The sequence below is a fragment of the Gekko japonicus genome, unplaced genomic scaffold (genome assembly GCF_001447785.1).
Source record: "Gekko japonicus isolate JY-2015 unplaced genomic scaffold, Gekko_japonicus_V1.1 scaffold191, whole genome shotgun sequence".
Taxonomy (NCBI): Eukaryota; Metazoa; Chordata; class Lepidosauria; order Squamata; family Gekkonidae; genus Gekko; species Gekko japonicus.
The window spans coordinates 652,644-663,941 of NW_015175362.1; the positions used below are offsets into that span (position 1 = coordinate 652,644).

General features: G+C 41.0%; 1 protein-coding gene across 1 annotated transcript in view; it reads right to left on the bottom strand.

Moving 5' to 3' along the window:
• Positions 1 to 9,273, bottom strand: part of NFIB (nuclear factor I/B) — a 276,171-nt gene extending 266,898 nt beyond the window's left edge. The window contains exons 1-2 of the mRNA XM_015425417.1: positions 9,203 to 9,273; positions 8,920 to 8,990 (exon numbers count right to left, since the gene is read on the bottom strand). Coding sequence (XP_015280903.1) covers positions 8,920 to 8,949 — 30 coding nt within the window. The 5' untranslated portion in view covers positions 8,950 to 8,990; positions 9,203 to 9,273. The remainder of the gene's footprint in view (positions 1 to 8,919; positions 8,991 to 9,202) is intronic.
• Between the last annotated feature and the right edge of the window lie 2,025 nt (positions 9,274 to 11,298).

Below are 11,298 nucleotides of genomic sequence, written 5' to 3' on the forward strand. Positions count from 1 at the left end.
CCTTGCTCGTGTCTCCTCCTCTTCACAGTGCAAATGGGGCCGGCGGCCTCTCGCAAGACGCCGTGTGTGCACGAGAGCGAGACGCTTCCCTCGCGGGAAGCCCCTTACACGTGGCCCCCATCCCTCGCCTGGCAGTGGCGGGCTCGCTCGTACGCGTGTAGGGTTCCCGGAGAGGCTGCTTGGTCCCTCCCAGGCGGGCTTTTCCTTTTCTCCTCGAGGAGAAAAGCTCAGGGAGGGAATGGGTGGCAGCTGCCTCGGGGGGGGGGGGGGGGGGACGGGACACGAAAAGAAAAAACCCGCAGTAGCAACACACTAGCCTGCTTTCAATCTTACCAACCAGCTCGTGCCAGGAAGGAGTTCGCGCGCGCGATTTTTTTTTTTACGCTGTAGGAATGCAGCGAACAAAAAACACACACTGCCCCCCCCCCCGCGGGCACACACACACCAACAACTCCGGTTCTCACAGTATGCGGGGGAAGGGGGGGTTGAATCTTTTGCGAATAACTTCACACGCACACACAACTAAAAGCCTGAAAGAGTTTGCAAAAAGACAGTGAGAAGAAAACGGGAGGGGGGAGCCGTGTGCACACAGTCTGAGGAGGTTGCCAACTAGCCATTCCTTTCAACGTCTTTGCAGCAGAACATTGCAGCAGCGTGGCTCACGGGGGAGGGGGGGGGGCTCTTGCCTTCAGACACACACCAGCACTTTCCAAACTTTGACCTGAGGGGCCCACGTGCTGCAAAACAGAGGCCCTCAGAGCAGGCTCGCAGGGTCCATTCGTAGCTTTGCCGCGGTTTCCCTGTCTCAGGTAAACTTTCGGACGCCTCCTTAAGTTCCCCTTTCCCGCAAGCTGTCCTGAAGGGACCAGTGACTTTTCCTTTAGCAGAGTGGGATTTATTCGCGTCAGGCATTTCACGACGACACATCAAGAGAAACAGGCAGGTTCAAGTCAACCATGAAATGGTCACTTTTTAACCCCGTCCTGTCCTCATTAGGGAAATACTCAAACACAGCCCGTTCTCAAAGGGGGCTCTTAATGAGGGGAGCTTGCCAAGTCGACCAGCTGCAATTCCCATAAATTTACAAGCCAGAGGAAGGGGGAGGAAGTGAAGGGGAGCTCACACAAAGCAGGTAATGTCAAAGCAAATAGCTAGGTTCAACATATTAACCCTTCAGAGTTAACCCACTTCAAGGTAGGTACACTTTCAACCTGTGTATAACCATGGTTTAAATAGCACATTTTTTCCTGTTAAGCATTTCAAAAGTGACCATTTTAGAACGTATTAGCATAAACCAGAGTGACGTTATATTTCAGGATCAACCACACTTTTTTTTACCATTCTCAGAAAATTCCTTCACACATTGTATCTTCTTCGCCCCAGCATTTCAATAAAAACTGATAATTCTAGTTTTTTAAGATTGGAGTTTGCCTGTGAATAAGCATTCTTACTTAATAAATATTTCCCTCAGCAACAAATTTACTAATATCCTTCAGCGCACCTCTTTCAGCACTTGTACTCTTGCACAAGGCAATATTACAGGTCTCAGCGTAAAACTAATACTATCCCTTCCACATTGGATTTTTTTTTAATCCTTCCAGCCATTAACTATAGAAATGTTGCTTCTGGGAGTTGCCCATGTTTTAAAACTGGCTCCTCCTCTTGGCATAATTATTAGAATCCCTATTACTGCTGGAAAGGTGCCTTTTGTACCATTTACACTAAGAGCAATCAAGTATGACATGCTTATCAGCTCTAAAGCCAAAGGGAAAGGAATAAAAAAAGAGAACAAGTTCAGGACTGAAGTCAGTGTTACCTTGGGTCACTTTAAAAAAGGCACAGGCACAGCTTAAAAAACTGTCAGTCATCAAAACCTTTACACATCTGTATTTAATCTGATGTATGATAAACTGATGCCTACAGGAAGAAGAAAAGAAATGAGAGTTGGTGTAGTGTAGTGGCTAAACTACAATCTGTTACACAATTCTGAAATCACACAAAATCCTACTGCACAAGCTCACAGGTGCCTGTTTCTCCTTGTCCATAAGACAAACTACTGTCAGCCTTAGTCTTCCATCTCTTAACAGGTATAACACTACTGAACTAGTTTATTGTGTTCGTGAAAGAACTGTTGAGAATACCTATGGAGTGGTACAAACGTTCTAAAAGTAAATGCTAAGTACTAGTTATTCTTAAATTATCTCCTTGGATATATCAGTGGGTGCCAGATCCTATCCGTGACCAAGGATAACCATGTACCACTTGTGATAAGGATATGGCACATTATGAACAACTATGACATTAATCCCAATGCCTTTATCAGCACTGATAATTTCCATCACATGGAGCTATAACTCCTTTGATACAGTTCCCTCAAAGTTTATGCATGATCAGAAAAAAGAACAAAATATTATCAAGCACTATTCCTCTTCCTATTTGGTGGTATCTGGTTATGATGTCTCTTTTTTAGTGGAAAAGTGAGAATTAGGGCACACATTAGTCACCACCGTGGTGCTTTTGAAGATGGCCTTTTATGTTGACTGATCCCTGCCCGGCCCACAACATCCAGAAGCACTAACTTACCATGTGGAGTTTCCAGGCTGTGAGTCTTCAGATATTCACCTAACAGTAACCAGGAAATGGAATGTAGGGACTCTTGGAGACTCACGGTTTCACGTTAATTCTTCACATTGTAAGTACTTCTATAGGCTAGGAAGGGATCAGTTGCCATTTTCAGTGGCATATCCATGACAGCTAGAGCATATGCCCCCACTCTAATAGAAGTGCAATGTAGCCCTGAGCTGGATAGCCCAGGCTAGCCCGCTCGCACCAGATCTTGGAAGCTAAGCAGGGTCGCCCTGGTTCGTATTTGGATGAGAGAGACCACCAAAGTGCAGGGTTGCTAAGCAAAATTAGGCAATGGCAAACCACCTCTGAACGTCTGTTGCCTTGAAAACCATGTGGAGTCACTTGAGGGCACTTTCCACTACTACCACAGGCACAATGGGACTGACACAAAGTATTCAAAATAATAAGGCAAGGCAAGCTGAAATTGAATCCAGACAAGCTAGTGGTGGTGTTGGTCAGGAAGGCTGACACTGTGGAGCGGATGGACCCAATTCTTTCAGATAAATTAGGGCTTGCCTTTGTTTTTTTACAGAGCAGCTTAAAAGCTTAGAGGTGCTTATGGACTGAGCCTTGCTGTTTGAAAAATAAGTTGGTATAGTAGTCAAAAGTGCCTTCTATCAGCTGTATTTAGTCTCCCTTCTTAGACTCAGCCGATCTGGCCATGCTGATTATGCTTTGTAACCTCATGGTTGGACTATTGTAAAATGTTCTTCATAGGGATGTCCTTGAAAACTTACAACCTGCTTCAAAATGCAGCAGCTGTGGTTACTGTCAGCCAATTTAAACAACTATATTGGCTTCCATTTTATTCCTTGGTTCAAGTCAAGGTGCTGATTTTAACTTTTAAAGGCCATTCTGGCCTGGGACCTACATATCGGAAGATCCATCTCTCTATTTGTTCCTGTACACCTATGTTCTGCTAGTGGTCATCGTTTTGTGTTCCGCCATCAAGGGTCACTTTCCTGACACCCATTGGTGCCCATTCCTTTTCCGCAGTAGCTCATACTTTATGGAATAATGAGAAGTAATAACTCCTCGGAAAAGGGCAGCAAAGCATTTTTAATGTGTTTATTTTTTAATTGTAAGCCCTCTTGGGTATTTTATACAGAAAGTTTTGGAAAGGCATTTAGTAAGACATGAGCTAAAGGAATCAGTTTTTCTATAAAGTGTTTTTATTAATAGTTTATTTTATGCTTATGGTTCTTATGAAACAAATTATAAGCTATCTTGATCCAAAAAGATATACATTTTAATGAATATATATGGACTTTTATTGTAACCACTATGTTTGCCATTTTTTGTTTGTTCACAATTTGAGAACATAAGAGATGCCAATGTTGGATCAGGCCAAAGGCCCATCCAGTCCAACACTCTGTATCACACAGTGGCCAGAAATACCAGTGCCATCAGGAGGTCCACCAGTGGGGCCAGGATATTAGAAGCCCTCCCACTTCCCATCAATGTCAACATAATACAATGAAACGTCCTGTGTCCATTTTGAACATATAATTCTACTTTTCATGATAGCTACTTCAGTCTACCACCCATCTAGAAGTGGGGAAGGACAGAAAATCACTTAAAACAAATTGTGATTAAACAAGATTTGTTCCATTTGCAGTACATGACTACAAGAGATACATAGCACAGCACAGTACAGAAAGCAAATTGAAAGGAGTACAATCAATAGCACATACTAAAATGAAATGCTGTGTACAAGATTGGGGTGGAGGAAAAGTACTGGCAATAACTATGAAATAAATGAAGAATGTAAATGGAAGTTGTTTGTCCAAAACTCTGAAGCATGTTACAGGTAGAACTCCACCTGAAACCTGTTTCCCATGTCAGGTGAAAACCTACCTATCTTAGAAGGCTTTTGGCACTACTAATCTTTTAAAATCCTAATTTTACCAACTACTGGTTTTACTGTTTTTTATTTTGATGGCTGCTTGTTAAATGTTATAAAGTGAGTTTTATTGCTGCTAGCTTCTCATGTATTTTGTGTTGTGGTTTTATTCATTATATATTGATATTTTGTATTTTAATGGATATTTATACAGAAAAATATGGGATAGTAATTATATCAATAAAGTAATTTAGGACCAAGCTAGACAGGGTGTGCAGAGTCCATATATATTTATTCACACGTCTGTTTACTTATATATAAACAGGGAGAGTCTCCTTTTTACAGAAAATACAGCACAGAGATGAACAGAGCTAAACTCTGGACTACTTATTATGCTGAACACCATTGCTACATTTTTCTTCCAATCTGGCTCACTTCAGGTATTGGAACTGGGTTTGGGGGAAATGTTTCAAGCGCTGTAAGAAGGAAGAAAGAGTTATTCCCCTTACCTACAAATTATTACTTCTATAAAGATGGCATCCCATCCCAACCTCCTGATTTACACATGCATAATGCTGACACAAGAATAATGTGGATCCCCTGCCCCATTACAGTTACTTCAACAATTTTAGTCCTAGTTACTGCTAACAGCTATTCTGGTACACTGCTCATAGGAGTTAAGAGGCAGAGTCATTTAGTGGCACATATTTTCTTGCACACACACACACAATATCCATTCATTTCCAATAACAGACAATAAAGAAGGAGATGGAGCTGATTGGTGCTGTGGGGGGAGATAGAAAGCCTGTAATGACTCTTTGTCCTTAGGTGCCCCACAGACACAAGGCCCAGCCATGGTCTGGCCTTTCACTCACTTACACACCAACAAACTAGCACTACTAGCTTAATAAATACCACAGTAACTGCAGGCTTTTCCAGGAACAAGATTCAAAGCCAAGAGTAACCAAACCCATTCCATAAAGACATCCTTCGAAAGGGAGTGGAAATTGTTTTGTGATTCATCTAAATAAATGCCCATATTTAATAATCCAAGCATAATAACTGTATGCTAACAACATCCACCAACTCCTTAAAGTTTCTCCTGAGGACATAAAGTACTGTAATTACTTAAGAGTATACAGAAGTATAAACAAATAATGTACACAAGCCAAATCCAAATGTCCTTATGGAAGATATTTTATTATATCTGTCTCTGGCAGAATTAACCCTTGGTAGATTTTGTGTGAGAAATAATACTTCAACAGAAACATGAAAATGCTAGAATTCAGAAAAACAAAAAATGTTCACGTTTCTTTTTTTCACAAAGAGGCAACATACACAATTGCCTTCAATAAATGTTTGGTTCACAGTGGCATAACTTGGCAACTTTTATTCCGAAGTCTGAGATCTAGGATAATCTCTCTTCTAGTACTAGTCTTTAATTGTGGATGCTGTGTATGGGAAACTAGCCCTCAGTGTTAGGTAGTTATATATGTAAATAGTTAAGTATGTAAATAAATATTTTTTTAAAATGTCCTTTCATCTCAAGCACTGGAAGACACAGAATACGCAATGGAAAGAGATCAACAAAAAGCCTGCCATGCCAGCACCACAATAAAACTCTTCTGCTCTTCCAGAGATTCTCTCTAAGGACTAGACATTTATGAACCATACAAAAAAGTTTTTGCATTTAAAGAGGTCTCATCCAAAGACAAGTATGCAGCTACACTCCTACGACAAAAGTTACCCATTTTATGCAGCAAATATGCCCCCTTTGTATCTAATTATGTGTCTATATATCAAAGAATACGTGCTTACTCGCTATTCATCCACACTCCCCGTACCCTAATATTTTTTAATTTTGTGAGGGCAAGATTAAGCTAATAAAATGCATTAATATTGTTATTGCTGACATGCACAAAGTTATTAAAAAGCATAATATACAAATCTGTATGTCTAGATTTCATGCACATGTACAGTCTGAAACTCACCGCGCAAGCAGAACTGATTTCAGTATAACACGGGAGGTTAGCCAGCTCAACTGTATGATTAATGAAAAACTAGAAACCCTGAAAGGCCAGACAAGTGACCCCCCCCCTCCTCAGCAATTCTCCATAGATGACGACTCAGTGTTTCATTCTGTAGAACTCAGAAACAAATGCTCTTATTCTTTCTGCCTTAATGCATGATACTGAAAAACTTTGCATACACATTCCAAAGTGCTTGGGCAATTATATTTCCAAGAGGACAGTGAAAGTTGAAAGGGAAAGGCCTGCATCTAGATTTCTGATGATATGGGAGTTTAAGTAATGTCCATTGTGTAAGGCAGCTCTACTTTAGTTAGAACAGCACTGTTTTATGCCTCTAAAGCCCAGAGGATACGTCTAATCTTACCATGTCCTATTGCATAAAGATGGGAGGGTTTTCCTCCACACTTCAATGCATGCGGCAAATTCTAAGCTTCTTTCAGTATACTATTATACCAGTATGTCATTCACATGTATACCTTTTTAAAAAATCTTGGTATATCCCTTCACAATTTTTTTGTTCTGAAAGTTTTCTCTATTAAAGAATCAACTTTCTGATTTTCAACTATTTAATATATAAATCATGTCCATCAGCCTTTTTTTTTAGTATGTCTAAATATAAACATACGCACAAAAAGTAAAGAGTGCTTACGTAAACTTAGAAATGTCTGGATTTTATATTCTTACATTTCAGTAAAATCATAAATCTAAAGCCAAATACAGCAAATATTTCTTTGGGAAATCCTGTGCAACTGTAAAATAAAAGTGGAATTGTATACTGTACTGCTGATCCTTTTAAAAATTATGCTTTACGTCTGTACGTGCTACTGCACTCACACTCACCTGTTCAACAAAAAGGGCCTCAAGGAAACCGTTATTTAAGTTGAACTCAGGAAATAAATGGAATTGTCAATTTTTAAACGTACCTGAGACATCATATTGTATCTATATATATTTTAAAAAAAAAAAACTGAGCAAAGCTGTATTCCTACTTATAATTCCATAGTTATGAAGAAATGCTGTCCTCTCCTGGAAAATGCTTTTTTTCTAGTTAAAGAGTGAAGAAATATGTGCATACAATGCAGGCAAACTTCTCAGTGCTGCTCAGCTTTATAAACGTCTGTGGTGTGCACACATATCTTTCTCACAGTGTGTGTGTGCTTGACCTCTGTCCACATATGGTTTGATGGTGTCTCTAATAACCAAGCTTTCTCCATTTCACAGACCAGAAAATGCAAACATCAGACCTCAAATGTAAAACTGTAAACCACATCGTTTTATGTTACATAACTTTGAAGTTTTTACCCTGAGTGCATAAAGGTCATGTTCATTCAGCCCTCACTCTCACCAAACACAGCAAAGGCTCCACAAAAACACGAAGGTATTAATCCAAAACTACTTAAAGAATCAATCCCAGTTGCTGACAGTTTATAGCGTTTTCTAAAATTGCAGGGTTTACAAAAATAAAGATCGTTTCAAATTGTAGTTCAAAAGTTTATATTCCTGTGATTAAAAGTTAAAGTTTCATGGGTTCAGGCTCATTTCAAAGAAAGAGTTAATCGTCTGTGTTTTGGCGCCTTTTCTCTGCCAGCTACTGTACTGGGGGTGGGGAGGCTTAGAGATCTTGTCTGTCCCGTCTCAAGTTCAATGGCAACCCTTTCCTGCAGCAGCAGCGGCGGCAGGAGGAGGAGGAGGAGATGGCCATGTTCGCAGCCCTAATAATAATTCAGATCACGCCACATCGGCATCTTGTGTCAAAGTCGAACTGGCTTCCCCGCCCCCTTCAGCCCGAGAGCTGCCAAGTCCTCGCACACTCCGCATTCAACCACAACTTAATGGATGGGATATTGTGCATTAAAATGTGGCCCAGACACACAGGCGAAGAGAGTGGAAGTGGGGAGAGGAGACGCATACATACCCGGGGAATAAGGGATGAAAGCAAAGAAAGGAAGGAAGAAACTGTACCATCTCCCAACAAAATAATAAGAATTGGGAAGAAGGGAAGTAGAAACAATAAGCCAGCCACAAAATACGTAAACAGCTCTAAAAGAGAGAAAGATGCAAAATAAACACTCCATACTTTAGTGTAGCACGGCAAACACTGTAAAATAGGTCCTAACGGAGATTAGCAAGCGCAGCGAACAACAGTACAAATGCATTTCCTCCAAACTGCAAGAAACAATTCAAGTTTTCATGGAATGAATTAGAAGACACCAAGGTATCAGAACCACCACAAAAAAACAGATTAGCAGAATGAGCGAAACACACATCGACAGCAGCCGCAAGCAAGGGGAAACAAAGCCAGAGGTGCAAACGAAGCAGCCAGCATTTGAGATTAACCTTTTCCAGGGTGGAATTGATAGTTGCCAGACAGAGAGAGAGCAAGGGGGGAGGGGAGAAAGTTGGAAGCAGGAAATGTACCAAGTTCAGCACTTTGGACGCAAACTCCATCAACTGTTTCCTGGCATAAAAGAGCGACCCACATACAAAAGCTGCCAAAAAAAGAGAGAGAGAGACAGAGAAGCAAAATATAAGCAATCCAATACTTAGAACTCCTGTAACATCAGAAATAGCATTGATGGGGGGGGGGGATATACGGCATCCACTTTGTAAACCAAAGACACAAACTTAAGGGGGGGGGGGGACAGCCAACAAGCAAGTTTAGAAAAAAGAAAAAAAAAGGATCGTTTTCAATGCCACATACCATTGTACTGTATTGCATTAAAACCTATGGGATCCTGAATTCTGTAACACAACACGGGACCGTTGGCTTCACATTTCTCAGCTAACAAATTTAATGCCTTTCTCAAGGACGCCTTTTGGTTTGGTTTGGATTTCCGAGAGTGACCCTTCTGTCTTTTTTTTGTTTTTGTTTTTACGTATAGATGTACATATACATATATAAAAACGACGAACAAGAAATTTTTTTGCTCAGGCTGGGATTTTTTTTAAGGCAAAGAAAAAATCTTGGCTAGAGGAGGGGGGGCGCAGCAAAGACCAAAAAAAAAAAAAAGTCTACAGGCAGGCAGTGAGCGGGCCCGGCCCCCGCCTCCTCCTCTCCCTCTTTTCCAATCTTCCTTCCTCTTTGAGTTGCAAGGCTGAAGAGTAGGTTGTGGTTGCTGACTTGAACGCGGTCCAGGAGAGGCTGAGCCTTTTTTTTTCTCGAGCGGGGCAGGTCTCTCTGTATGTGAGTGTGTGTTGCTGCTGCCTCTTTCTCCCTTCCCTCTTCCCCCCCTCGCGGGTCTGGCGCTGCAGAATGAGCTGGTGAGGCGAGCGCGGAGCTGCGTACTTGGCCTCCTTCCACCGCGCTCCTATTGGCCAGGGCCGCGGCGGCGGCTTCCCTTCCCCACCACCCATCTGTCGGAACCCGTGGGAAGCGCGGCTCTTCGTTTCCGCCTGGCGGCTGCATGAAACACCAAGAGAGAAGAAAGGGAGGGCGGAGGGGGCAGCTATTTGCATATTCATTTTCAAGTAGCCAATCGGACGACGAAGAGCCGGAGGGGGCGCCGCAATAAAGTATGCTGTTCCAGACAGGTCAGAGACCCTGAAATCAGCGCATGTCAAAGTAGTCTGTGCAGTTTCTTAAACAAAAGTGTACGTGTGTGTGTCTCTGTGTGTGTGTGTAACTGTGGCTGTGCTGACTGTGCACTCTTTACTACGCTAGTACAGACGAAAAGGTTTCACTAGTAAATAATAAAACGGGATCCCAAGATTAAGTTTTTGGGAGAAAAAAATTGGCTCTTATTTGCACACAAAAAGGCCCCTACTCAATTTGATAAAAGAACAGTGCCTACTATAAGTAGTAAACAAGAACTGCAGGGAGATAACAGAATCAAACCTACAAAAATCTTGATATAATATCAGAAGACATTCAGAAAGACTATTTTGGACAAAGGCCAGGGCAATTGTGGGATATAAAGTGTTGTGCTTTAAGAAATGACTCAAACCTGCATCCTGCTCAAGTTTACAGTCACTGAACTAGTACCTGCCCATATGACTCAGAGCCACCAGCCCTTCCAGGGAAGTTAATGGAAAGGTAGATGTGCAAGGAATACAGAATTAGGCTCCTTCTGGAAATACAAGCAAACCCTCCTGAGCCACCAGAGTTTATGCAGTTAAATCTACAGACAGAGGAAACCCTTTAAAAGCATTCAGCATTAGAAAGGGAATGACCATGTATTTTATGTTTCCTCCCTTCTGACACAGTTACACATAATCTAATCTAAAGGCTTTATTAACTTACTTTGGTACTTGACATTTTTTACCTGAGTGGAATTGTATAAATCTGATCTTTCAGAAAAAAACCAACACATTCAAAGTCGGGGGTGGGAAAGAAAGAAAGAAAGAAAGAAAGAAAGAAAGAAAGAAAGAAAGAAAGAAAGAAAGAAAGAAAGAAAGAAAGAAAGAAAGAAAGAGATTTGATCATGTTTTAGCTATTCATTGTAATATTTTAAAAGGGAATATAATTATAATGACCTAAAATATATTACGTACATTTTATATTTCAAGTAGGTTATGTGAAAAACAGTAAAGTGCAATATTAATACATGGCTAATAAATTTTAAATACTTTTCCACCAAGAGAGTTCTGACTATGTAATTTCAAAATAGAGGATGGTGGCTTGCCTTCAAATGCTCCATTTAAAACTGTCAAATTATGCTGTGAGCAAGAATACAGCATATCTGGCTACTTGTGCCTAGTTAGCGCAATAGAATTGACTTGAGATGCATCAGGCTTTATAATTAGACAGGCTGAATACTATGGATAGAAGTGCAAAGTCCTCAGAATTAGTATGTTTTC